This window comes from Pecten maximus, chromosome 16 (assembly GCF_902652985.1).
Source record: "Pecten maximus chromosome 16, xPecMax1.1, whole genome shotgun sequence".
NCBI classification, from domain to species: Eukaryota; Metazoa; Mollusca; class Bivalvia; order Pectinida; family Pectinidae; genus Pecten; species Pecten maximus.
The window spans coordinates 8,805,246-8,832,697 of record NC_047030.1 but is presented as its reverse complement, the minus strand read 5'-3'; the positions used below and the strand labels follow the sequence as shown (position 1 = coordinate 8,832,697).

Genomic DNA, 27,452 nt, shown 5'->3' with positions numbered 1-27,452 from the left:
TGAAATAAACGTAACAATGCATTTTTTCGTTTATATTATTAATTAATAAATACATTTAATTTAAACATAAGAACAAGAAGAAAATAACATTTTTTTTATTTCCGTAGCATCTAATTGTCAATCTGTAGTCTGTATTTCAAAAGTAAATTGTGTAGCAATTGCAGACAATCCTTAGAAGTTCCCAGGTCTTCATAGTTAGGGACCAAGCGGAACTTGCAATATTATGACAAAGATCCCTTTAGTAGCGATAAGACTTCATTTGTCAAAATCCAAGATGGCTGCCTGTTGTTTTTTTTATTAGTCCCAAAATGCAATATGCATAACTAGGGACAAAGGGGAACTTGCATAAGAATTATGACAAAGATCCCTTTAGTACTTTCTGAGAAATAGTGATAAGACTTCATTTGTTAAAATCCAAGATGGCTGCCTGTTGGGTTTTTTTTTACCAGTCCCAAAATGCAATATACATAACTAGGGACAAAGGGGAACTTGCATATGAAACTTCAGTACTTTCTGAGAAATAGTGATTAACGAGCATTGTTTATCGAGGGATGATGGACCACAGATGCAGGGCGATTTCATGGATGAAAGTGTCAGAATGTCAAAATACTGAAATTACTGTATATGGGAGAACATATTTCCAAAATACTGAATTTGTTATTAATACTGAAAACGTTCATCCATGTGATTTGAATAGCCCACCATCTAATGATGGCTGCTGATGGTGGGCTTTAAAAGTAAAGGTAATTTACACAAGAAAAATTCAATATACAATTTCTTATAATAATCTCTCTTGGCCAAAATATCAGTTCTCTGTCGCTTATACTATACTAGAAGTTGAAAGTTGACAGACAGACTCCTGGATGGGCACCCAATCATTCATTAGCTCTCTTTGCACTTAGTGCCTAGTCGGCTTAAAATCTGCTCAAGCTATTTTTGAAAAAAATTAGATCTGAAATTTGACAATTTCTGATATTGACTTGTATATATTTCTTTTAAAAAAACAACTAAAAAATCTCAATATAGTGGTCATGATTAATTTATTTTGCATTTGGACAAATTCAATTCAACTCTTGAAAATTCAATGAAACCTTCCAATTATAAATAGCACTTTACAGCAGAAAGACATCAATTTGATACCAAAATGAAGTAGCAGAATATGTACTTATGGCAATTGACACAATTGCAATCTAGCTTTGTGAAGGTAGCCAAATTAATTTGTTTAAACAACCAAAGAAAAAATTGGTCTTAAAAAGCTATCATACAACCATAAAAACTGAAGCAAGTCCAGTTGACAGTTGTATTACCAACTATGAAAGGTAGTCATATGCTCATAAAACATGAATTTCAGTTTCAATATGTGACCCCACCCCATGATGCTTTCATACAACATAAAACTGAGTTCAGTCCCAATATGTCACCCAACACCAAGATGTTGTCATACACTCATAAAATTTAACTGCACTATGACAATTTCATCACACATACATTGAACCACAGCTCAGTCCTGAAGTGATGTCATGTGTTACTTTGATGCAGTCATAAAACTGCAAATTAGCAATTTACTGAAATATCGTCATAAGATGTCGCATAGATAAAATTGCATTAGGCTTTTTTTTCTTCAAAAGGTATTATACAGCAACATGGTTCATAAGACTTTTCCAGGTTATCAAATCCAAGGATTTTTCCTTGGATTTCTCTTAGACAGTAATAATAAACTTTTTGAGAAATTTAAAAAGCTATCAAACATAGTAACGATTGCTTGGAACTATTTTAACGACTACAACAAAGAAAATGAATATTGCTCATGATTTCATTGTCACTGGAGATTTCATTTTGGAAAACTTAATCATCACTATGTAGTAGTAGTAAATTTCCTCCACTACATATGTGAATTCTAAGGATTTTTCCAGACAGACTGAAATTCAGTCAAAGGCTTTTACATCTTGATCAGCCAGGAGCAATTAGCAAAGTTATATATTAAATGCCTATGTAACAAATCCAGATAGAATGAAAAATATTGAAGGTTCCTTGTAGAGGATTTAAAAGCCAAGGCCTGATTTAGATAAATTTATCACATTCACTCTTCTATTTCATCTTAATGGATATTTTGTGATTATAAGTCAATATTCCCTCCAAAAGAAATCCTTTCTCAGTTCTTCACTCCACTCCCTGAACTCTTCAATGGTTATATAAAGATCATTGCATAACCATCTCTGTGATAATATTGAGCCAAACAATGATCAGTCCAAATTTTAAGGAGCCAAATATCGCAAAATATCTACTTCCGGTTCAATTAGTTTGTCTATTTTGTTCCCGGCTTGATACCAATTATAACTTCTTCATCCATGGAATTAAGGACTGTGACCTAAACAGAAAAAAAACAGGGATTAATATAGGTCAGTCATTTATGAGAAAATTTCATAGCACTCCATAGCTGGAACCCTCTGGCCAAAGATGAACAGTGTGGGTCCTTTAGATTTCCATATAAGCTGTCTATATGAAGAACTTTAATGTACTCTTCCCTATGTACAGTCAAACCTGTCTATAAAGGACATCAAAGGGGCGGATCAAGTGTCTTTTATACAGAGGTTGATTATATAGTAAATTGGAAGGAGTGGGTCTGATGAATCAGTCCTTTAAAAACAAGTGTCCTTTATACAGAGGTGTCCTTTATAACAGGTTTAACTGTACATCCTGGTCAAACATCAGTACTCAGTAGCTTATGGGTATTGAGAAGTTAAATATTGACAGACGATGGATGGATAACAGATTTTGTGCCATGTAAGCTAATAAATTGATAGCCCTTCAACCTAGTATGCTACAAGCTTAATATCGCGTCTCTGGGCCTAATGGTTATTAAGAAAAGTTGTTTAATGGGAAGTTGAGACTGGACTAACAGAAAAACAGGGACGCTGCACCATGGCATGAGTTCACTTGACCTTTGGGTAGGTGCGCTTAAAAAAAAGGACTTTTCCACCTAAAAGTGTTCATCCAAACTTCAGATAGCAACCCTAAAACCAAAATCAGTACCCTTATACAATTGATAGGAGTATACTAAAAGAAACCACTCAAACACCTGCAACAAAACTTACCATTCAGAAACAAATACTGAGGACAACATGTCAAGCTGATTTTATATATATAGGCTTCCATTTCTTCTAGAGGCAAGCTAAATATTGTGACAATTGAAATATAAGGGATAATTGGCACAATGGGGCAGTCTAGATTGACCACTGCTACTCCCCACATATTTCTGTATTGGCCAAAAGGTTACAATATTTTGGGGATTGTGTCATTTCAATTTGCCAAACATTCAACAGGATTACCTTTTTATAACATCCAAAAGAACAAATTTACCAAATTTATCATTTTCCCAGCCAGAATTAATAAACATATCAATGATATCACTAAGGCCATCACACTCATTACCTGTTCAGTTATCAGTTTTTATAAGTTTTACATACATAAACCCCCTTTGAATAACAAGTTCAAATAAGACCCAGATTTAAGATAAGTTTCAAATATTTGTAACCGGCAACAGATGGTACATTCTCTCGGCTTCACAAGTAGGGAATATGCCATGATTATCAGCAGCATATGAGTAAGGACTGAATGTCGTTTTAAGCGTGATAATGGTAAAACAATGCTGAATATTTGCAAAGTATAGGTGAAACAGAATAAAACCTTAGTTCCATAGTCATGATGATATACTGAATGACCATTTTTTCCTGTTTTATATTCATCAAGAGTAAATGGAAAGTGGATTTTTCTCTTCTTGTTTTTTGTCGAGAGTAAATGGAAAGTGGATTAATTTTAATTTAACTAACTTGCTGTCAGTCATATACACATAAATTCATTGATTAAAACATTCCATAATTTTTAGAAGTAATCATTGCCACCACACTAAGTTAACTCACATTAACGCCTTCATCAGACTTGAACTTCTGTCTTAATTCCTCTCCAGTTTCATTTTTTGGAACGATCAAATCAGACCTGATCTCACCACCATCGTCCATTAAAGAGGCATAATCATCAGTGATGTCAATCAACTAAAATAGAAAACAATTTTTGAATATCTAAATGTGCTAAATTGCTGACAAAAAGTATATGAAGAATTGAAAATAAGATTAAGCTGTTTTATTTATTTTTATATACAACACCAAAAGTTACATACTTAATATAGCTAATTAATGTATTTTTGCGAGAATCTCTGTAAATGATGTAAAACTTTCAATGATATAGCATGCAGGAATTTAGACCCTTGAGAGAATATATTTTACTTTCAGATCAAATTTCACCTCGAAATTAACAAGTTCATTTGTTCATTTGACTATATTTTGACCATTCAATTTTCTGTTAAATAGAGAATTGTTTAAAATGATGATTTGACCTGATGCCCTGGTATCTTTAAGATATAAATACTATGCAGCTTATGCATGGATGCATAACAAGCAACAGGAAAAGTAAGTCTGCACCCTTAACGATTGCGAAGCTCACTGCCAGCAGCAGCAATCACATTAGCACATTTTTGTATGTATGTATAATAGAGCTGAAACGAATAGCAGATTATCAACACCTTCCTTTGTCAAGATGGCTTTATTACTACTCAATCAAAGGATGACTGCTACCTGCAATACATACACATAATATAATGATTAGTTATCTCCTCCCCCAGGGACAGGTTTTTTATGGGTAGCAGAAAAACTAACACAAGAGAGCGTCCATCGCAGAGGTAAAGAGGAATGACGATCAGTGTCCAGAATTAGTGCGTGACAAACTCTCCGAAACAATAATAAACATGGAATAAGAACACAAAAGTGAAGAGTCATATCTCATCCAAAGGCTGTGTCCAACACACATTAAGAACCAAAGAGCAATTACTGTCCCTTCACAATGGAGTAGCAATACACAAGTTAGCCTTGAGCGACTTCATCCATCACTAGAGGTGTTCGTAAGAGGTGATTGACGACGTCCTGATCTCAGCATCTCCTTCTGTCCAGCCTGATTGTATGGCTGAAGACGTGCAAGGGCACGAGGCAATTTCGGAGTTGAAACAGCATCATATGTGGGGCTGAATAGGCTGATCTGGAGAGTCAATATGTGGCGTTGGGGTATGTGTCCGGGTGGAAGGTTCCTGTACTTTTCTAGGTGTCACAGCATCATTGAGCTCCACAGCTGGCAGACAGGCTGGCGCAACTGGGCTAGCATCTGTTAGTTGAGAACTGACTGAAGGAGGTCGATCAATCGGTACTCCGGAAGTGCAGACTGGATTATCAGCGTAGACTTTTCATGTTGACACAGGCTTGCCTAAATGTGTCTGGCTTGACGGAGTAGTGGGCAGTTGGGACTGAGTTGGTGTATCCGTTGCCTGTATGCCTGTTGGATTACTTTGAAAAGGTGTAAACTTCCGGAGGTGCTGACGGTTCCTGATAGTGACACGTCCTGTGCCATCCACGCGAATTACATACTGGTGGTATTGCCGTACCTCCACTACTGCACCAGTCCGGTCCCATCGCCTAGGGTGGTTTCCCATCAAGTTTTGCAAATACACATGATCACCAACTTTCAGTGATGGCAAAAGGTGAGTGTGCTCGCTCCAACGTTCATGTTCCCTTGAATGACGTTTGGCCAGGGCCATTTCACGGTGGGTTAGGATCTCTCTCCATGTCTCATGCGGTGAGTATCTACCCATTGGGATAGGGATTGCATCCCGAATAGGTCGTCCAAACAAAACTAACGCTGGTGATGCCTTGGTCTCTGGGTCGATAGAATTCCTGTACATCAGTAGTTCTCGCTGGAATGTATCCACATCAAGAGACCCTGTGGGTGAGATGTTATCCATGAGCATACGTTTCACCGTCTTTACGGCTAACTCAGCTCTGCAGTTAGCATGGGGGTAAGCCAACCTTCGAACGGGCGGAGATAGCGGAGTGTGTTTCGATGAGAATACATGTACAGAAGTGGATTCTTACAGTCATAATTTCGTTTATAATTGATTCGCTTATTGGAAATTAACAAGGACGCAATCATGAGCAAACAGTGTGCAAAGTGTTCGAAAACCGTTTTTCCGGTGGAGGAACTGAAATGTTTGGACAAGGTAGCAGTCATAAATGAAGATCAACACCTTCCTTTGTCAAGATGGCTTTATTACTACTCAATAAAAGGATGACTGCTACCTGCAATACATACACATAATATAATGATTAGTTAATTCGAATATTCGTTTAGTATATTCAAATAGTATTCGAATATTCGGGAGTGTACAGTCAACACTTAAGAAAACGTAATTATTTCTGATTTACTAAGCTTGATAGATGACTGAAAAGCTTTAAATAAGTAACAGTGATATATACAACTGAAGAATGGCTAGAAAAAAGTTGGAAGCTCACTTTAATAATCGTAAAAAATTGCCAAGTTCACCTATTGACGACAACTTAAACATGGCTGGCCTATATATATAGCTACCTGATTGACGAGCTTGTGTCTGTCATATTGTTAATGTCAAAAGAAGGAATATTTGCATTATAAGACCAATAGATAATAAAAAAATCAACGTTCACTACATTGGGTCCATATGTAAATGTTCTACATTCAATATACTGGCAAAATAACATGAAATAAAACGACCGCGAACTGTCCACATGGTAAATTTTCCTCTGTCGGTTGGGCGCTTGTAACCGGGAATGTCGCTATTGTTTCGAAGCGTTTTATTGACACTAACGTAATGCATATGGCGCACCACATGGTTGACAGTTCTGTACATAGTACGGATATAAAAGACAGCAGCACTGTACCTTATTTACGATGTCATGTCAGAAAAATGTTTATATCTTTTCATTCACGAGTTTTGGAACCTATTCGTGTCAAAATATTTGTGGTTACATGTATTTTTATGTTAAAATGAATCCTGGATTGGAACGGAAATCTGACGTTTTAACACGTTAAAGAGTTTGGCCAGGGGATGATTCGCTATGTAGGATGTATAGTACGTTTGTACGTTAAAACTTCTAAGCATAGCTTACATTCTGCTTAAGATTTATTGGAATTTAGCTGGAAATGCTCACAAACTCAAATGAAACGTTTGTACATGTTTCAGATCAAAGGACTAAAGGGAAGTTAATATTGTATTCCCCGAATATTCGAATAGTGGAATCGTATTCGAATATTCGGGGAATTGGTATTCATTCGCGACCATTCGAACATTCGTTTCAGCTCTAATGTATAAGCATGTCATTTTAAGATTGTATGTCAAATAAAATCACTCCAAGACCTTTAATGGATGTATAAACCAAATAAGGGTGTGGACTTACAAGCTTTCCAAAAACTTACCCCAAAAACTTTAAAGCGAGTTTTGGTGCCAAAAAATGAAGTCCACAAAATGGTGAAATGTGAAAAAAAAAAAAACTTTTTTTTTTCTAAATGATTTTGCAATAACATCACTCCTGGACCTCTAATGAACATATAACCCAAATAAGAAAGGTGTAAGGTGCATCTTTTTGGACTTGACAAAAACTTTCTTCAGTTGGTTAGGGATGCCAACGCTGGAGATACAGCATTAGCTCACGGTTAATCATAATCAGTGAGCTAATAATTAGTCAAATCTGTCAAGAGACGATAAGTTTCTCAGCAACCAGAGAAACACAAATGCCACTGGTAGGAAGCATCATACACCTTTGATCTCCAACCATGGTGTAAAAGGGGGGGAATTTTTGTCCATTTTTGTGAGAGTTTTGTGCCATAACATAGCAGGAAAACAGAACTAGATTGGTCCCTAATTTTAAATCTCGGATCCAAAATATAGAGTCTCAAAATACAAAGGTTTTTGGCAAGTATGCATTTAGATATTCATGCCACTTACCTGGTAATCTTCAACATATCACATGGACTTACCTGATAATCGGTTCTTTTAACAAGAGGAACAGACATGTTGTGTGTAGATGGACAAATATCTTCATATTTTTTGCCAGTGAAAATGTCTATACCAACCATATGAACCTGAAAATGAAACCCAAGGCATTAAATGATTTCAACATGTAAAATACTGTCCGACATTTACACAGGTCTAAAATTTCAATTTTACTTTAACAAGAAATTTCAATGTATAAATTTCATATTTCTTGTGCGAGTGTACTCCAATAACATTAAAGGTTGACACGACAGGATACTCTTAATTACCATCAGACGTAGGACCTGTTGCTGTGACACACCTATTTAAAATCGTTTAAAAGTCATCATTCTCAAATTTATTACACATCGTAAGAAATGTGAGAATGTTAACTTTTAAATGATTTTAATTACATTCTTATACATATTATGTAGGTGTGTACCTACCTTTTTCTTTTTAGCTATGATAAATACACAGTTACAAAATTGATGTCCATGGTATATCGTTTCACAAAGCTTCGTTACTTATAATAAATGTAAAACTTGTACGCTCTCCCTAAAAATATATCAAAGGGCCAAAGGCCCTGAGAAACGTCAGGGTCTGAGGTCATATAATAAGAAACTTTAAATTGGATTTTATAGTCAGACAGCTACATTTGTATCAGATGAAATGTCTTAATCTGGTTATTCCTATTCTATATATATTCTAGAAAACATGTATTTATCTGCTGACAACTTTCCAATAGCTGAGTATAGTTCTGTCTCTATTTCTTTAACATTTGTGGAAGATTATTGATATACTTCTGAATCAGTAAAGCTGCTTGTAAACTTTGAAAAAAAATCAACTGAAGGACAATTCGGTCTAACAGTCACATGTACAACCAGAGATAAAATCCAAGATGTACACAGCCTTAGTTTTTTTTTATACTATAAGACGTTAATTAGGCCTAGCAAACATGTATTTATGACCCATAGTAACATCGAAAATGCAAATATTTTTCCTCCTCTGTCACGCTGTCCGACGAGACAAATATATATAGGCCAACAGTTTTAACAAACAAGACGCCAGTCACGGATCATAATCGTTAAGATTCTTTTCAAATAAACAAATAATAATCTTCTTTAATAAAATCCTTATGAAAAACGGCAATGTAGTTTGTTAAAACTTGCCTTCAATTCCTGTTGAAATTTCTTGTGTATTCTAGCGACATGCAAATTTGAAACTGCGAACTGTCGCTGGCTATGGTTTAGTTACATTAAGACATGACCACCATTTTGGCCGATTAGTGATGATCACGTGACAGCTGAAGTATCCCGTGGAATGTTTGGCTGCAAAGCTATTTATAGAATTGTAAACATTTGACAACGTAAACACAGTTGGTTTTAGGCTTATATGAAATGTTCCTGCATATGAACTCTAGATGAACATACGAATCTAAGACATGTTGATAGTTTCTCTATGGACACACGATGATCAAACTGAATTTTTTACTTTCGTTTTCAAGGCAGGATTGAGACAGAACTACGTAATCCTAGGCCAACAAAATTACATATACTGGTGAGAAAAATGTTATATTTATAATCTAAAATAGTCTAGAACACTAAACATTCATATTTGATTTTAAATAATTGCAGTAAACACAGGAACCATGAGTTAAATCGTGTCAATAATTACTGCCAAATAGGAACTATATTAAGCTGCGGATGTATATCATTGTATTACAGAAAAGAGAAGTTGTTAGCCGGAAACAAAAGTGTAAACTAACAAAATTTACCCACCACGACTATAACAGCGGGTGCCAAAAGCATCCTGGCGTTAATAACACTCTCTTACTTGGAGGTAAAAAAAGATGACACTTTTGAGGTGAAAATAGTATGCCGGTCCCATTCCAGTCGTATTCCCGAGTCCCGTACATAGACTGAACTTTATTTTGTTCTATCAAAACAACTGTATTATTCATAGAAGATAAAATTTTCTATAAAATTCCAATTTTATTTTGTTTATCATGCGGTATAACAAACAGTAACAATGCAATTTTCACAGATTTTGCTTAATGCTCATATATATACGTAATGTTCTAAAATAGACTAACTGATGGCATAGTCTGTAAATATGCGTACAATTAGTTTCATGACAAGGTGTATTTCGCTGGCATCCCTCCTTGAAATTTAAAACCAGGTTTCCACCTCGAAACAATTGCTAACAAGGCATGGTCGTTCTCTTATGCTAATTTGTAATTGAGTACATCTTTTTCTGTTCAAAAGGACATGATTGCGCACAATTTTAAATTGTTTTCATAAGTTAGGACAGGGTGGATATGGCGTAAAGTTATGCATAACTTACGAATGTTCGTAAGTAACAAAGCTTTGTGAAACGATACCCAGATCTGTATCCTAAATCCAGTGATTATTATCCTTTCTTGTCTTTTAAGCATAGGTCCCACTTAAATATACTGCAATACTTGTTTTGATTGTGACCTCTCTGGGTTATTTCCGGTTTATCCAATTTGGGAGTTGAAATAGACGAAACAAACAAAATGATGTAAAAGTTTAATGATGTTCCATTTGCGTTCCGTATTTTATACCAACCGCAAACATAATCTTGTTTGAGTGAACCAGAATTTGAACAGAATTATAATTAAAATGTTAATCAATAGTTTGTGCATAAATCGATTAATACTTCATCAACAAGTAAGCGTACACATAGTTGTAAAATATCATATGGTTTATGACACTTTTTGTGCCCCTGGATTGGGCGCTGGCAGCTTCAAGAAACACAGGCTGATCTAATATGAGGTCGTAATATCCACCAATGTAATCAGGTGGAATAAGACCTCATATACGTATAGGAGTAGTGCAAGTCTTAAAACCAGAGCCTCAGCTTGTTTCAGGTGAGTGGGTTAAGTGGCCCCTCTGGACAAAAAATGAGGGGTCAATTTTAAATACAATGTGTCAATTTACAATAAATGTTAAATGCGGGGGATAAAAATGGGCCAATGTATCACATTTTACCAAGAAAATTGTGATCTCTGGAACTCATTATATGTCTATGATTTTCTATTTCATTTCATTCAATTAGTCAAATTGAAAGCGAGAGGGCTAGGGATACAGATCATTGATATCCAAGATGTATGCTTACCTTAGCATGACCATGTTTTCCTGTTTTGGATGTAGACATTTCCACAATTTTGCAAGGCCTATTCTTAATCAGAACATGGCCGTTCTTCCTCAATGCAGAGCACTGCTGTGGAAAAAATTTGGCAGCTCCTGATTCTGTACCTTGGAAGTCGCTATTAATATCTTCATGGTCACTCATTTTGAAGACTATAAATTTCTGAAATCAAAAAGTAAAGAATAACTTTTAAATATCCTAGATATCAAATAAGTTTTTATTCGTATGGCTTATGCATATACCACTACTCATACTGTTTTACTTCACACCATCCCAAAAAGTGAACACAATTACTACAAGAGGCCCACAGGCTCTGAATCGTCTACATGGCCAGTTACAAATTATGGCAAAGTCACCAGTTCCAATTTTCATGTTAACCATGTTTACTTTTTGGAAATGGTATAAAATAGTGGTATTCCAAAGACCAAGTGCTCGAATAAGGTTGTGTAAGCTCAATTGATAAAATATATATGTATTGTTCTGATGATGTCTAACCTATAACCGAGGGCTAAAACAAGGGTAATGTAAAGGTATGAGGCCTTTCGAAGGATAACTACCCTGTATCCTCAGAGCAGTACTTAAAATACAGTGCTGTTCCACAATATAAATAACTTTGGACTGCTTATCAAGTGTAGTGTCATTAAGGCATTTCTTTCGCCATAGTTTCTTGTTAATTACCAGCTTTTACCACATTTAAGCATAACTTATTGGTGATCATCATAACATGTGTGGCGATACATTGAAATCCTTTATATCTAGACTTAAAGAACACTGGAAAGGACTAACCATCAAATACATGCCCAACTGCTTCTCTGCTGGACCAAACAAAACAAGACAAACAAATGGCTCAGAGAGGCTCCCAAGCCTAACAGAAGAGCTTGAGGACAACCTCATGATGCAACCTCAACCTCAGTGATCTTGATATGTCAAATTTGTACACAGCTTTATATCTAGAGAAGCAACCATATAATTTTCACTCCAAAATAACATTACTCTCTATCAACACCACTGAAAATACAATAAGTCTTATTTTCTGACCAAAAACTGCTGCTTGAAGCTCAAGCGTTTGCACCAAACAGAGGTCATGTTGACAAAGTAAGTACAACTTATCACTATGAAAGAGTCCCGAGAGAACCGCATCACCATGATGGTGGACATCCGGGTCTTCGTACAAAAACTTGCAACGCAAGGGGCCCCATCATCACATCAGACTGTTGGATGGAGGGGGGCTAATCGATCATTCCGATATCACATTAATCGATTCAAAGACAAGATAAAACATCTCGAATAAGAGTAAAAAATCAGAAACCGTCCGCTTTATAACATGCCGAAACTATTCAACTCGGGCAGGTTGACGTCGGTCTGGACACCTGGCAACTTCACAAATATAGGCCCGGCCGGTGTAGACTCACATTACACTTACAAAGTAAATACAGGGTAAACATCACATCAACGTGTTACATCAATGACAATAAATTAAAACGAACTGAAAGCGGATACTCGGGATGATTAGAACGATACGGTTGTAATGTACATTTTTGTTAGAGATGGCGAGATGAATCGCCATGCTGGAATGCACTAGCCCTACTAGCATATTGAAGAGATATAGTAACCAAACTCCATTTCCGTTCTTAGTTAGAGCGCTAAAAGCCTAGTTATGTTTTCTGACAATAGAATATTAAGTTTAAGTGAAAAGACAATGACCATATCAACTACAGAATGGGCAATAATTTTAAAACTCACGTGTTCCCCCGAATGGAATAGAAAAAGGATTTGTTACGCATGCGCAACACGTAAAACAGTCTTGCACCAGAGGGAGGCACTGTTGTGAAATATAGTAATATGTTGTATATCGCTACCGCCAATTACAAAAAGAATTTGTTCAATGACAGGTTTATATACATAGAATGTCTATATATATAAGGTTAACCAAGATGGGAAATTATGTATATTTTTTTTTACTAAATTTTACATACTTCACAGATCCCGTGGTTGATATGGATTGGGTTAATATGATATTTCACGCCGTTGTGGCTAGCACTCGCTAGCCTCATGCTGACTGGCCAAACTCTTACACTCGGGTTTATGGCGCGGGAAGGATGTCATAATTAAATATTTTTGCCTAGGCAGAAATCGAATTTTGCCTAGGCAAAAATAAAATATTGCCTAGGCAAAAATATTTAATTATGACATCCTTCCTTGCGCCATACGGGTTGAGATATCCTTGTCCACGGAACAGACCCATGTTAGATTATATATTAAATCTTACCCTGGACAGGGCTACACATGCTCTTTGCACGTTCTCAACAATTGCATGTCGTCACGCCAACAATATCGACAATTCATTCACGTTCTGTTAACATCCATACAAGGGTAAATTGGGTAAAAGTTTCGTGGACAGGGACTCATCTCATACTTCACAGGATTATGCCGCGATTGTCAGGTCAAAGGTAATATAATATTTCACCCCTTTTGGGGTGAGATAGGGGGACGTTCTCAATAATTGTATGTCGTCACGCCAACAATATCATGACGTCACGTATTATATAGACAATTCATCCACGTTCTGTTAACATCCATAAAAGGGTAAATTGGGTAAAAAGTTTCGTGGACAGGGACTTCTCTCATACTTCACAGGATTATGCCGCGGTTGTCAGGCCAAAGAAAGTATCTCACCCCCAAAAAGTGTACATGTGTGTATTATATTACCTCCATCCCCTTTTTTTGGGTGAGATAGGGGGACACCCCCCCCCCCCCCCCCCCCCCGGTCAGGTCAGGTCAGGTCAGGTCAAAGAAAGGTAATATAATATTTCACCCCTTTTTTTTGGGTGAGATAGGGGTGTACATGTGTGTATTATATTACCTCCACCCCCTTTTTTTTGGGTGAGATAGGGGGGAACCCCCCCCCCCCCCCCCCCCCCCCCCCCCCCCCCCCCCCCCCCCCCATTAATGGTCTTTTCCCTAGGTAAAGGAGTAAAACTGCGGTATCCCTGTCCAAGTTAAGAGGATAGGAAGATCTCAACACGAGGGGAGAGATTCGTAAATTGCCAAACAAGGGTTTGCATAGTATACTATAGTGTATAGATAAAGTACAAAGGAAATTTAAATTTAAAGTAGTCAGTCAGTTTTAGCAAATGTTTATCGCAAACTATTCTTGTGACGTAATCGCTGTCTAGGGAAAGGCAGTGACGGCTGATAATTATCTTCTTCTTTTTTAAATTTTATAATGGAAATAGATTATAAGTCTATATCCAGCTCTAGAATTGTTAAACGTCAATTATTTTCTTGTGAATTCAACAATTTGAGAGTGTACGTTATAAAAAGAAATTAATATATTAAAACAGAACTTGGGAAGTCCTATAGTTAATCATTCTTCTTTTAGATTACTATCATAACTTAGTGGGTGCATGTACAGGAGCGTGAAGAGAGATGCATTGCTAAAATGGTTTATTAAAAAAAACATAAAGAAAGAAAGGAACGCTTCATCAAATCATGATATATTGAGTTTAAATATATCTATGGGGGGGGGGGGGGGGGGAAATGCTGCGTATTTTCAATATAGATTGTAGGGCGCCTGGGTGATAACTGCATGCGTCATACAACCGCGTCATATTCCCCTGCTTGGGTATCATTTTCCATTCGGATTGCGACTACAATATATATCACCTTTTTCTATTTCAACTTGATTTTTCCCTTGAAAATTTAGAAAATCTGCGTCTTGAAATGCATTCAACAAGTTGTCTATCTTGAAATCAAAAGAAATTCTACTTTGTATGCAACGTGCAACACGGCCGATTTTACTTAAAATCAATGTTTGAGCTTTTTACAGTTTTCGGACTTTATACATACCTAACAGATTATCGTGAATCAGAAACTGAAAGAAAATGTGTATTTATGAAAGTATACGGGGAATTCCCAAAAATAATAACTGTGGCTGCCGGACAAAGTTTCTCTGAAAATTAGTCCCACAATGCAACGGCTGGTTTTACTGTCCATACAAAATTGCAGATTCTGAAAAAAAACAGGACACAAAAGAGAGTGGAATCGGCAAAACCCGAGTATTTCATTACGAACGGAAATGGTTCGCTGGAACTTAACGATAGAAGAAAAGGGAATAGACTCGAATTCCGATTTTTCCGGACGTCTATTGGATTGCTGGTTAGCTTTCGAACATTGTCAACTTCACCGATCTAAAATTTGATCGGTGTTTTGTTGTATGTATATTGCTACATTTTAAAATTAAGTATTTAAATGTAAACTATGTTTGTTTATTTTGTTCAGTTACCTGGATATTACGCGAATATTCTGTTAATATGTTTAAATGAAAGCATTATTAGGCAAAGTTCACGTATGCTCGATATATGTATACAACAGCCATGTGTATAGTTTATGTGCAGTACACATTGTTATAGCCTCGTTCTCGGCTCGCTTTTATACATTGACGTCTAGGCCAGTGGTCAAGCATCTTGGATTGCCTTTAATACACGTGTGCAACTTGAATTTTAGGTTGTTTGGGAGTATGTAGCTTTAACTTTGATATAAAGACACGACACTCAACCGCACAGCCACAAAAGCTAGCTATTGGACTATGCTGATACACAAACCATCACAGGTATAAACCATTTGTTAGTTATAAACGTAGTTAATTACTGAATTGCCACGTGTGTACCGGGGAGTCGTATATAACTATCTATAATGGTTCAAATAGCGGCCACGTAAACTGACAACACTGCCATCCCTACACTCCGCAAAGAAGGACAACTCACTATACAGACACTACCGCAAAGGCAAACATTCTAAGTTATTTCAATGTTCCTTCACCACAGAACAGAACAAAGATATTGCAGGCAAAGGACCCTCACAAAACCCTATCATGCCAGAAATACAACTCACCTGCAATAGTATCGAACTATTAATGAACAATATAAACTCCTACAAAGCATTTGGACCAGACCAAATCGACGGAAAACTTCTTAAACTACCCCATATCACCCATTCTTACTGAAATTGGCAACACATCCCTCAACACAAACACGTTACGCGATGAATGGAAACACGCAAATGTCAGCCTCGTCTAAAAAAAAAAAAGGAGACAAATACACCCCACAAACTACCGCCCATACCGCACACTCCCACAAACTACCGCCCATACCGCACACTCCCACAAACTACCGCCCATACCGCACACCCCCACAAACTATCGCCCATACGCATACCCCCACAAACTACCGCCCATACCGCACACCCCCACAAACTACCGCCCATACCGCACACCCCCACAAACTATCGCCCATACCGCACACCCCCACAAACTATCGCCCATACCGCACACCCCCACAAACTATCGCCCATACCGCACACCACCACAAACTACCGCCCATACCGCACACCACCACAAACTACCGCCCATACCGCACCCCCCCCCCCCCCCCCCCCCCCCACACACACACAAACTACCGCCCATACCGCACACCACCACAAACTACCGCCCATACCGCACACACCCCAAAACTACCGCCTATACCGAACACCCCCACAAACTACCGCCCATACCGCACACCACCACAAACTACCACCCATACCGCACCCCCACAAACTACCGCCCATACCGCACACCACCACAAACTACCACCCATACCGCATACCCTCACAACACTACCGCCCATACCGCACCCCCCCCCCCCCCACAAACTACCGCCCATACCGCACACCACCACAAACTACCGCCCATACCGCACACCCCCACAAACTACCGCCCATACCGCACACCACCACAAACTACCGCCCATACCGAACACCACCACAAACTACCGCCCATACCGCACAACCCACAAATTACCGCCCATACCGCAAATCCCCACAAAATACCGCCCATACCGAACACCCCCACAAACTACCGCCCATACCGAACACCCCCACAAACTACCGCCCATACCGCATCCCCCCCCCCCCCCCCCCCCCCCCAAACTACCGCCCATACCGCACACCACCACAAACTACCGCCCATACCGCACACCACCACAAACTACCGCCCATACCGCACACCACCACAAACTACCGCCCATACCGAACACCACCACAAACTACCGCCAATACCGCACACCACCACAAACTACCGCCCATACCGCACCCCCCCCCCCCCCCCAAACTACCGCCCATACCGCACACCACCACAAACTACCGCCCATACCGCACACCACAACAAACTACCGCCCATACCGCACACCCTCACAAACTACCGCCCATACCGCCCATACCGCACACCCCCACAAATTACCGCCCATACCGCACACCCCCACAAACTACCGCCCATACCGCACACCCCCACAAACTACCGCCCATACCGCACCCCCCCACAAACTACCGCCCATACCGCACACCCCCACAAACTACCGCCCATACCGCACACACCCAAAAACTACCGCCTATACCGAACACCCCCACAAACTACCGCCCATACCGCACACCCCACAAACTACCGTCCATATCGCAAACCCCCACATACTACCGCCCATACCGCACACGCCCACAAACTACCGCCCATACCGCACACCCCCACAAACTACCGCCCATACCCCACACCCCCAAAAACTACCGCCCATACCGAACACCCCCACAAACTACCGCCCATACCGCACACCCCACAAACTACCGCCCATACCGCACACCCCCACAAACTACCGCCCATACCCCACACCCCCAAAAACTACCGCCCATACCGAACACCCCCAAAAACTACCGCCCATACCGAACACCACCACAAACTACCGCCCATACCGAACACCCCCACAAACTACCGCCCATACCGCACACCCCCACAAACTACCGCCCATACCCCACACCCCCAAAAACTACCGCCCATACCGAACACCCCCAAAAACTACCGCCCATACCGAACACCACCACAAACTACCGCCCATACCGAACATCCCCACAAACTACCGCCCATACCGCACACCCCCACAAACTACCGCCCATACCCCACACCCCCAAAAACTACCGCCCATACCGAACACCCCCAAAAACTACCGCCCATACCGCACACACCTACAAACTACCGCCTATACCGAACACCCCCACAAACTACCGCCCATACCGCACACCCCACAAACTACCGTCCATATCGCAAACCCCCACAAACTACCGCCCATACCGCACACCCCCGCAAACTACCGCCCATACCGCACACCCCCACAAACTACCGCCCATACCGAACACCCCCACAAACTACCGCCCATACCGAACACCCCACAAACTACCGCCCATACCGCACACCCCCACAAACTACCGCCCATACCGCACACCACCACAAACTACCGCCCATACCGCACATCCCCACAAACTACCGCCCATACCGCACCCCCCCCACAAACTACCGCCCATACCGCATACCCCCCCCCCCCCCCCCCACACACACACACCCACAAACTACCGCCCATACCGCACCCCCCCCCCCCCCCACAAACTACCGCCAATACCGAACACCCCACAAACTACCGCCCATACCGCACACCACCACAAACTACCGCCCATACCGCACATCCCCACAAACTACCGTCCATACCGAACATCCGCACAAACTACCGCCCATACCGAACACCCCACAAACTACCGCCCATACCGCACACCCCCACAAACTACCGCCCATACCGCACACCCCCCAAAACTACCGCCTATACCGAACACCCCCACAAACTACCGCCCATACCGCACACCCCCACAAACTACCGCCCATACCGCACACCCCACAAACTACCGCCTATACCGCACACCCCCACAAACTATCGCCCATACCGCACACCCCCACAAACTACCGCCCATACGCATACCCCCACAAACTACCGCCCATACCGCACACCTGCATTTTGTGTACATGCATTCATGGAACACGCCATTGTTAAGAGCGCAATAATGAAACACACACTGAAAGCAATAACATTCTATATAGCATACAACACGGATTCCGTTCTTCCAAGATCTTGTGAAACACAACTCACTACATTCATCCATGACCTTGCACAAAATGCCAATACAAACACGCAAACAGATATTATCATAATGGACTTTGCCAAAGCCTTGGACAAAGTCCCACACAAAAGACTGCAGTACAAACTCAAACACTATGGGATGATAGGGAACACACTCACATGGATAACAGACTTATTAACGCACTGCGCCCTAACAGTAGTACTCGATCAAGGAAACACTTAGCCAATATCCTAGTTACATCAGGGGTACCTCAAGGAAAATGTATACAAAACAATACACAACAAGAATGACGCAATCAAAATATAACACGACATAGACTCAGCAGGCAAATGGAAACAAGACTGGCTAATGACATACAGTATCTACATCTTATAAAAACTCCACAACTACACATTACAACAAGTAGTCACAAGCAAAAACTTAGCCATTACGCTAAAAAAAACTTAAACAGGGCACGCATATAAACAACATCATGTCTAACGCAAACAAATCACTAGGATTTTAAAAACCAAACCTAAAAATCAAATCTCAACACATCAAAGAACACGCATACAAGGTCGTTGTCAGACCCAAATTGGAATACTGCTCTTCCATATGGAACCCCCACAACACAACCCGAATTAACCAGATACTAAACATACAATGCAGAGCAGCACAATACGTTCAGTACAAGACATGTTAGACAACCTAAATTGGTCGTCACTGCTAACACGAATACACTACAAATCATTTACCGTAGCCATAGACTAGAGGAAAATCATCCACATCCCCCGCCTTTAGAACAAGACAAGCACACAAGTCAACCAACACTAGGTCTATCACATCTGGTATCCTTCAGCCATTCAAAACCCGAACAAACAAATAACAAAATTAAAACAAAAGTAAAAATTTTACTAACCCTTCTGTGCACCCTTCCAAAACCCCATTTTGACATTAAGACATAATAACCCTTTCAAGTGTTCTGTCGGGGCGAGAAAATGTGTATGGAGTCAACACTGCCAAAGCAAATGTGCATTAACTCTTGTTTTTATCGCCCGTTTTTGTAATTTTAAAACAATTCCGTAGTTTCCAGGCTTGTAAAACTTATCTATCTTTACCACAGGATAATTGGTAATTGGTGTTATATAGTAGGTATAAAGGGTAGGATAGAGTAAGTGTAAAGGTAGGATAGAGTAGGAATAAGGGGTAGGATACAGTAGGTATAAGGGGTAGGATACAGTAGGTATAAGGGGTAGGATAGAGTAGGTATAAGGTGTAGGATACAGTAGGTATAAGGGGTAGGATAGAGTAGGTATAAGGGTAGGATACAGTAGGTATAAGGGTAGGATAGAGTAGGTATAAGGGGGTAGGATACAGTAGGTATAAGGGGTAGGATAGAGTAGGTATAAGGTGTAGGATAGAGTAGGTATAAGGTGTAGGATACAGTAGGTATAAGGGGTAGGATAGAGTAGGTATAAGGTGTAGGATAGAGTAGGTATAAGGGGTAGGATACAGTAGGTATAAGGGGTAGGATAGAGTAGGTATAAGGTGTAGGATACAGTAGGTATAAGGGGTAGGATACAGTAGGTATAAGGGTAGGATACAGTAGGTATAAGGGTAGGATACAGTAGGTATAAGGGGGTAGGATAGAGTAGGTATAAGGGGTAGGATAGAGTAGGTATAAGGGGTAGGATAGAGTAGGTATAAGGGTAGGATAGAGTAGGTATAAGGGGTAGGATAGAGTAGGTATAAGGGGTAGGATACAGTAGGTATAAGGGGTAGGATAGAGTAGGTATAAGGGGTAGGATACAGTAGGTATAAGGGGAGGATACAGTAGGTATAAGGGTAGGATACAGTAGGTATAAGTGGTAGGATACAGTATGTATAAGGGGTAGGATATAGTAGGTATAAGGGGAGGATAGAGTAGGTATAAGGGGTAGGATACAGTAGGTATAAGGGGTTGGATACAGTAGGTATAAGGGGTAGGATACAGTAGGTATAAGGGTAGGATACAGTAGGTATAATGGGTAGGATAGAGTAGGAATAAGGGGTAGGATACAGTAGGTATAAGGGGTAGGATAGAGTAGGTATAAGGGGTAGGATACAGTAGGTATAAGGGGAGGATACAGTAGGTATAAGTGGTAGGATACAGTATGTATAAGGGGTAGGATATAGTAGGTATAAGGGGGAGGATACAGTAGGTATAAGGGGTAGGATACAGTAGATATAAGGGGTAAGATACAGTAGGTATAAGGGGTATGATACAGTAGGTATAAGGGGTATGATACAGTAGGTATAAGGGTTGGATACAGTATGTATAAGGGGTAGGATACAGTAGGTATAAGGGGAGGATAGAGTAGGTATAAGGGGAGGATAGAGTAGGTATAAGGGGAGGATACAGTAGGTATAAGGGGTAGGATACAGTAGGTATAAGGGGAGGATAGAGTAGGTATAAGGGGAGGATAGAGTAGGTATAAGGGGAGGATACAGTATGTATAAGGGGTAGGATACAGTAGGTATAAGGGGAGGATACAGTAGGTATAAGGATAGGATACAGTAGGTATAATGGGTAGGATAGAGTAGGTATAAGGGGGAGGATACAGTAGGTATAAGGGGAGGATACAGTAGGTATAAGGGGAGGATACAGTAGGTATAAGGGGAGGATACAGTAGGTATAAGGGGAGGATACAGTAGGTATAAGGGGAGGATACAGTAGGTATAAGGGTAGGATAGAGTAGGTATAAGGGCAGGATACAGTAGGTATAAGGGGAGGATACAGTAGGTATAAGGGTAGGATACAGTAGGTATAAGGGTAGGATACAGTAGGTATAAGGGTAGGATACAGTAGGTATAAGGGGAGGATAGAGTAGGTATAAGGGTAGGATACAGTAGGTATAAGGGGTAGGATACAGTAGGTATAAGGGTAGGATACAGTAGGTATAAGGGGTAGGATACAGTAGGTATAAGGGTAGGATACAGTAGGTATAAGGGGAGGATACAGTAGGTATAAGGGTAGGATACAGTAGGTATAAGGGTAGGATATAGTAGGTATAAGGGGTAGGATACAGTAGGTATAAGGGGAGGATACAGTAGGTATAAGGGGTAGGATATAGTAGGTATAAGGGGTAGGATGCAGTAGGTATAAGGGGTAGGATATAGTAGGTATAAGGGGTAGGATACAGTAGGAATAAGGGGTAGGATACAGTAGGTATAAGGGGTATGATACAGTAGGTATAAGGGGTATGATACAGTAGGTATAAGGGGTATGATACAGTAGGTATAAGGGGTAGGATACAGTAGGTATAAGGGTTGGATACAGTAGGTATAAGGGGAGGATAGAGTAGGTATAAGGGTAGGATACAGTAGGTATAAGGGGTAGGATAGAGTAGGTATAAGGGTAGGATACAGTAGGTATAAGGGTAGGATAGAGTAGGTATAAGGGTAGGATACAGTAGGTATAAGGGGTAGGATAGAGTAGGTATAAGGGTAGGATACAGTAGGTATAAGGGGTAGGATAGAGTAGGTATAGGGGGAGGATACAGTAGGTATAAGGGGTAGGATACAGTAGGTATAAGGGGTAGGATACAGTAGGTATAAGGGTAGGATACAGTAGGTATAAGGGGTAGGATAGAGTAGGTATAAGGGTAGGATACAGTAGGTATAAGGGTAGGATACAGTAGGTATAAGGGTAGGATACAGTAGGTATAAGGGTATGATACAGTAGGTATAAGGGTAGGATAGAGTTGGTATAAGGGGTATGATACAGTAGGTATAAGGTGTAGGATAGAGTAGGTATAAGGGGTAGGATACAGTAGGTATAAGGGTATGATACAGTAGGTATAAGGGGTAGGATACAGTAGGTATAAGGGGTAGGATACAGTAGGTATAAGGTGTAGGATAGAGTAGGTATAAGGTGTAGGATAGAGTAGGTATAAGGGGTATGATACAGTAGGTATAAGGGGTAGGATACAGTAGGTATAAGGGGTAGGATACAGTAGGTATAAGGTGTAGGATAGAGTAGGTATAAGGGTAGGATACAGTAGGTATAAGGGGTAGGATACAGTAGGTATAAGGGGTAGGATACAGTAGGTATAAGGGGTAGGATACAGTAGGTATAAGGGGTAGGATACAGTAGGTATAAGGGTAGGATAGAGTGGGTATAAGGGGTAAGATACAGTAGTTATAAGGGGTAAGATACAGTAGGTATAAGGGTAGGATACAGTAAGTATAAGGGTAGGATACAGTAGGTATAAGGTGTAGGATAGAGTAGGTATAAGGGGTAAGATACAGTATGTATAAGGGGTAGGATAGAGTAGGTATAAGGGTAGGATACAGTAGGTATAAGGGGAGGATACAGTAGGTATAAGGGGAGGATACAGTAGGTATAAGGGGTAGAATAGAGTAGGTATAAGGGGAGGATACAGTAGGTATAAGGGGTAGGATAGAGTAGGTATAAGGTGTAGGATAGAGTAGGTATAAGGTGTAGGATACAGTAGGTATAAGGGGTAGGATACAGTAGGATACAGAGTATAAGGGTAGGATAAGTGGTATAAGGGTAGGATACAGTAGGTATAAGGGGTAGGATAAAGTAGGTATAAGGGTAGGATATAAGTAGGATATGTAGGTATAAGGGGTAGGATACAGTAGGTATAAGGGTAGGATACAGTAGGTATAAGGGTAGGATACAGTAGGTATAAGGGGTAGGATATAGTAGGTATAAGGGGTAGGATACAGTAGGTATAAGGGGTAGGATACAGTAGGTATAAGGGGTAGGATACAGTAGGTATAAGGGGTAGGATACAGTAGGTATAAAGGGTAGGATACAGTAGGTATAAGGGGTAGGATACAGTAGGTATAAGGGGTAGGATACGGTAGGTATAAAGGGTAGGATACAGTAGATATAGTGGTAGGATAGAGTAGGTATAAGGGGTAGGATACAGTAGGTATAAGGGAGAGGATACAGTAGGTATAAGGGGTAGGATACAGTAGGTATAAGGGGAGGATACAGTAGGTATAAGGGGTATAGGATACAGTAGGTTTAAGGGGGAGGATACAGTAGGTATAAGGGTAGGATAGAGTAGGTATAAGGGTAGGATACAGTAGGTATAAGGGTAGGATAGAGTAGGTATACGGGGAGGATACAGTAGGTATAAGGGGAGGATAGAGTAGGTATAAGGGGAGGATACAGTAGGTATAAGGGTAGGATAGAGTAGGTATACGGGGAGGATACAGTAGGTATAAGGGGTAGGATACAGTAGGTATAAGGGGAGGATACAGTAGGTATAAGGGGTAGGATACAGTAGGTATAAGGGGTAGGATAGAGTAGGTATAAGGGGGAGGATACAGTAGGTATAAGGGGAGGATACAGTAGGTATAAGGGGAGGATACAGTAGGTATAAGGGTAGGATACAGTAGGTATAAGGGGTAGGATACAGTAGGTATAAGGGGAGGATACAGTAGGTATAAGGGATAGTATAGAGTAAGTATAAGGGGTAGGATACAGTAGGTATAAGGGGTAGGATACAGTAGGTATAAGGGGTAGGATACAGTAGGTATAAGGGTAGGATACAGTAGGTATAAGGGTAGGATACAGTAGGTATAAGGGGTAGGATACAGTAGGTATAAGGGGAGGATACAGTAGGTATAAGGGATAGGATAGAGTAAGTATAAGGGGTAGGATACAGTAGGTATAATGGGTACGATACAGTAGGTATAAGGGGTAGGATACAGTAGGTATAAGAGGTAGGATACAGTAGGTATAAGGGGTAGGATACAGTAGGTAAAAATGGGAGGATAGAGTAGAGCAGAGTATAGAGAATTAATCGGGGCTCGAGTGAAATGGTCAGGAAATGTGAGATAAATGGTATGTGTGGTGTAGAAATAGGAAAGATGGCTGCATATTTATATTATACACATTGTTGTGTTGGATGTACAGGAATTGAAGTTGGTTTGGGATTTCAACATTGTTTTATTTAATACATTGATCAAACTAGTCGGGCTATTCGGACGGTGTGTGTGCATGCATATGGTATAATGTCGGTATATTGAGTATTGTATTGATGTGTACCATTTAGTATTTTTATTTATGTCAGATCGGCCTAGTGGTTCTTTCTACCTTCTGTGTCTGATAAAGAGGACTGTTTATTATTCTAGATGGTACGACTGACCTTGGCGTGTTAAGCCCGACTGCAATATCTATACAGTCACAATTAATGTGAACCAATTAGATTGATATGTAATGGCATTATATACAGTGTGTTTAGAAGACTGACCATTGGGCTGACCCATGCTATTGACGTAAGATAGCTTGGTTATCTTGTGTCGCTAAAATGATCATAACTATATCTGTGTACATATTTTATATTATATTTTTTTCTGTTGGATCAACATAGCAGTCTTATCTATGTAAGTGTCGGATACAAAGATATGTTCTCATTAATTGTGTATGCAGAGCTGTCATGTGACATTTTATTGACTAAGACAGCTATTAAAATAACTAATATAGGTCTCTGAGTGTCGTGGGTACCAATTTCGCGAATTTCCTACTCACGGTCGAATGATATGTTGTGGAACTGGACTGGGCTGAACGCCGGTGGCAAGTTTCCCAAACGGTTAAAGCGTCTGTTTAGAGTTCGGAGGTCCCGGGTTCGAGTCCCGGTCTGGTCATTGCATTTTCCCTCTCCTGTTACATATAACCGTCTGTGGGATGACAATTCGTGCCAAGTGTATAAATATGGTGGGTGTCAGGACAGTTGATTAATCCTTTATCATGTAAATGTAATAGGAAGGAGTAATGAAAAATACTCTGTCCGTGTCGGTCTTCGAACTATAGCGACCTTTCGCTCTCACGGCAAACATCCTACCACTATAGGCGAAAGGGAAAGTCCTCGCGTGTCTGAGGTTGTAAGATGACCTGCTACTCTCCACTTTTACAATTGTATGAAACTAGGATGTTTTAGTAAAAGTATTTTAACATTTTATGCATTTCTCTCTGCTCCAAACCTGCTACCCTCGGGGTATGAACGAACGTTAAAGACGTCTTCTGGATATACTCTCCATCTGACCATTATATCTAACTATTCATGTAGTTAATTATTCAATTTGTTAAATTTTTCATAATTGCTGTTGCTCTTTGAGACTCACATTTAGTCGCCTCCCGCCATCATGCAACAGCATCTTGAGACTCACATTTAGTCGCCTCCCGCCATCATGCAACAGCATCTTGGTCCGAGTTGGTCCGAATCGTCTGTTTCCCGTAGCGTCCTGTAGGGACACTTCGGCATTCGTATTTCTTATATTTTCAGTCTTGATAAATATTCGTAGCAGTTTTTTCACACCACTCTCTATAATTCTTATGATCTAACACATATTTTTCTAAAGTTTTTCAGACTTTGTACACGATATTTAACAATCACTGTAGAGACGATAATGCAACATTTTTTATATAAATGCAATGTCGTCCACTAGCAGTCTTTAGGGACGAATCGTCTTTGAACTCTTCGGAATACTTTCACGTGCGGGGGAATTCAAAATATCTCTGCCGTTGGTCGCATAGCGTTCTAGTGTTTGAACATGATGCAGTCACGCTAGTATCCGCCTTCGGCCCACGTTTGCCGAAGGGTTCATTGTGGTTTCTCCAGTTACTAAAACATTATTCTTATTGTATTTTATTGTATTTCCAGTACTTCTTATATATATTATGTGATTGTATTTGTGATTTTTTGTGTTTTGATAAAGGGGCGGATTGCCTCGAAAATTTAACAAACCTTATTGTTTACACTGTTTGAATTACTTCTTTGCCCCATATATATATATATATATATATAGGCTAATTGTTCATGCAGTGATAACGACAGTATATTGGCAAGTAACTTGCTCCTTTATCAAGACACAAGTAAATTACAAACGGTCACATAATATTTATAGACATAGATCATGGAACACTGGAGGGCATATTGTCTCGAAAATTCGACAATTTACTTTTCTGTACTGTCGTTATTACTACATGTACATGCCAATTATCTATTTCTAGTAATTCGCATCCAACGAACATGTTCGTTATGATTAGGTCCAGTACTTCTATTGGACCCGATATATCACATCACAGGAAGTAGTCCGCAGGCGCTTGCATAGCAAATGAGAATTAAAAATGATATCAGTGGGTATGTGTACTGTGTAAAAGTGTGATTTCCACAGTACACGTTACCACTGCCATATCATTTTTTTAAATTCACATTTTCTATCCAAGCGCCCGTGATCTAGTCTACCTATTTTGTATTCCGGTAGGCCTAACCATTTAAATGTATATTGTTGTTCGTGTCTGTGTACCCGTGTAGAATGTCCGTGTTTATCTTCTAAACTTGTGTAATATTGTTTCATGTCATCCAGCGAACATCTGTTTGTTAGGATCCAGTAACGTTAGTCT

The 27,452-nt window shown here is 40.0% G+C and overlaps 1 protein-coding gene across 5 annotated transcripts; it reads right to left on the bottom strand.

Moving 5' to 3' along the window:
- Positions 1 to 1,021: 1,021 nt before the first annotated feature.
- On the bottom strand, positions 1,022 to 19,806 carry LOC117344997 (eukaryotic translation initiation factor 5A-1-like). 5 transcript variants are annotated; one of them, XM_033907910.1, is made up of 5 exons: positions 12,098 to 12,220; positions 11,027 to 11,221; positions 7,894 to 7,998; positions 3,921 to 4,052; positions 1,022 to 2,368 (listed from the first exon to the last, which is right to left on the bottom strand). In XM_033907910.1, exons 1-5 carry the CDS (start codon positions 12,215 to 12,217, stop codon positions 2,306 to 2,308), a joined length of 615 nt encoding a protein of 204 aa, XP_033763801.1. In that variant the 5' UTR covers positions 12,218 to 12,220; the 3' UTR covers positions 1,022 to 2,305. The 5 variants fall into 5 exon arrangements, with proteins under 5 accessions (XP_033763801.1, XP_033763804.1, XP_033763805.1 ...); XM_033907913.1 differs by lacking the exon at positions 12,098 to 12,220 and adding an exon at positions 19,783 to 19,806 and having other exon boundaries at positions 2,058 to 2,368; XM_033907914.1 differs by lacking the exon at positions 12,098 to 12,220 and adding an exon at positions 12,803 to 12,870 and having other exon boundaries at positions 2,058 to 2,368.
- Positions 19,807 to 27,452: the final 7,646 nt, after the last annotated feature.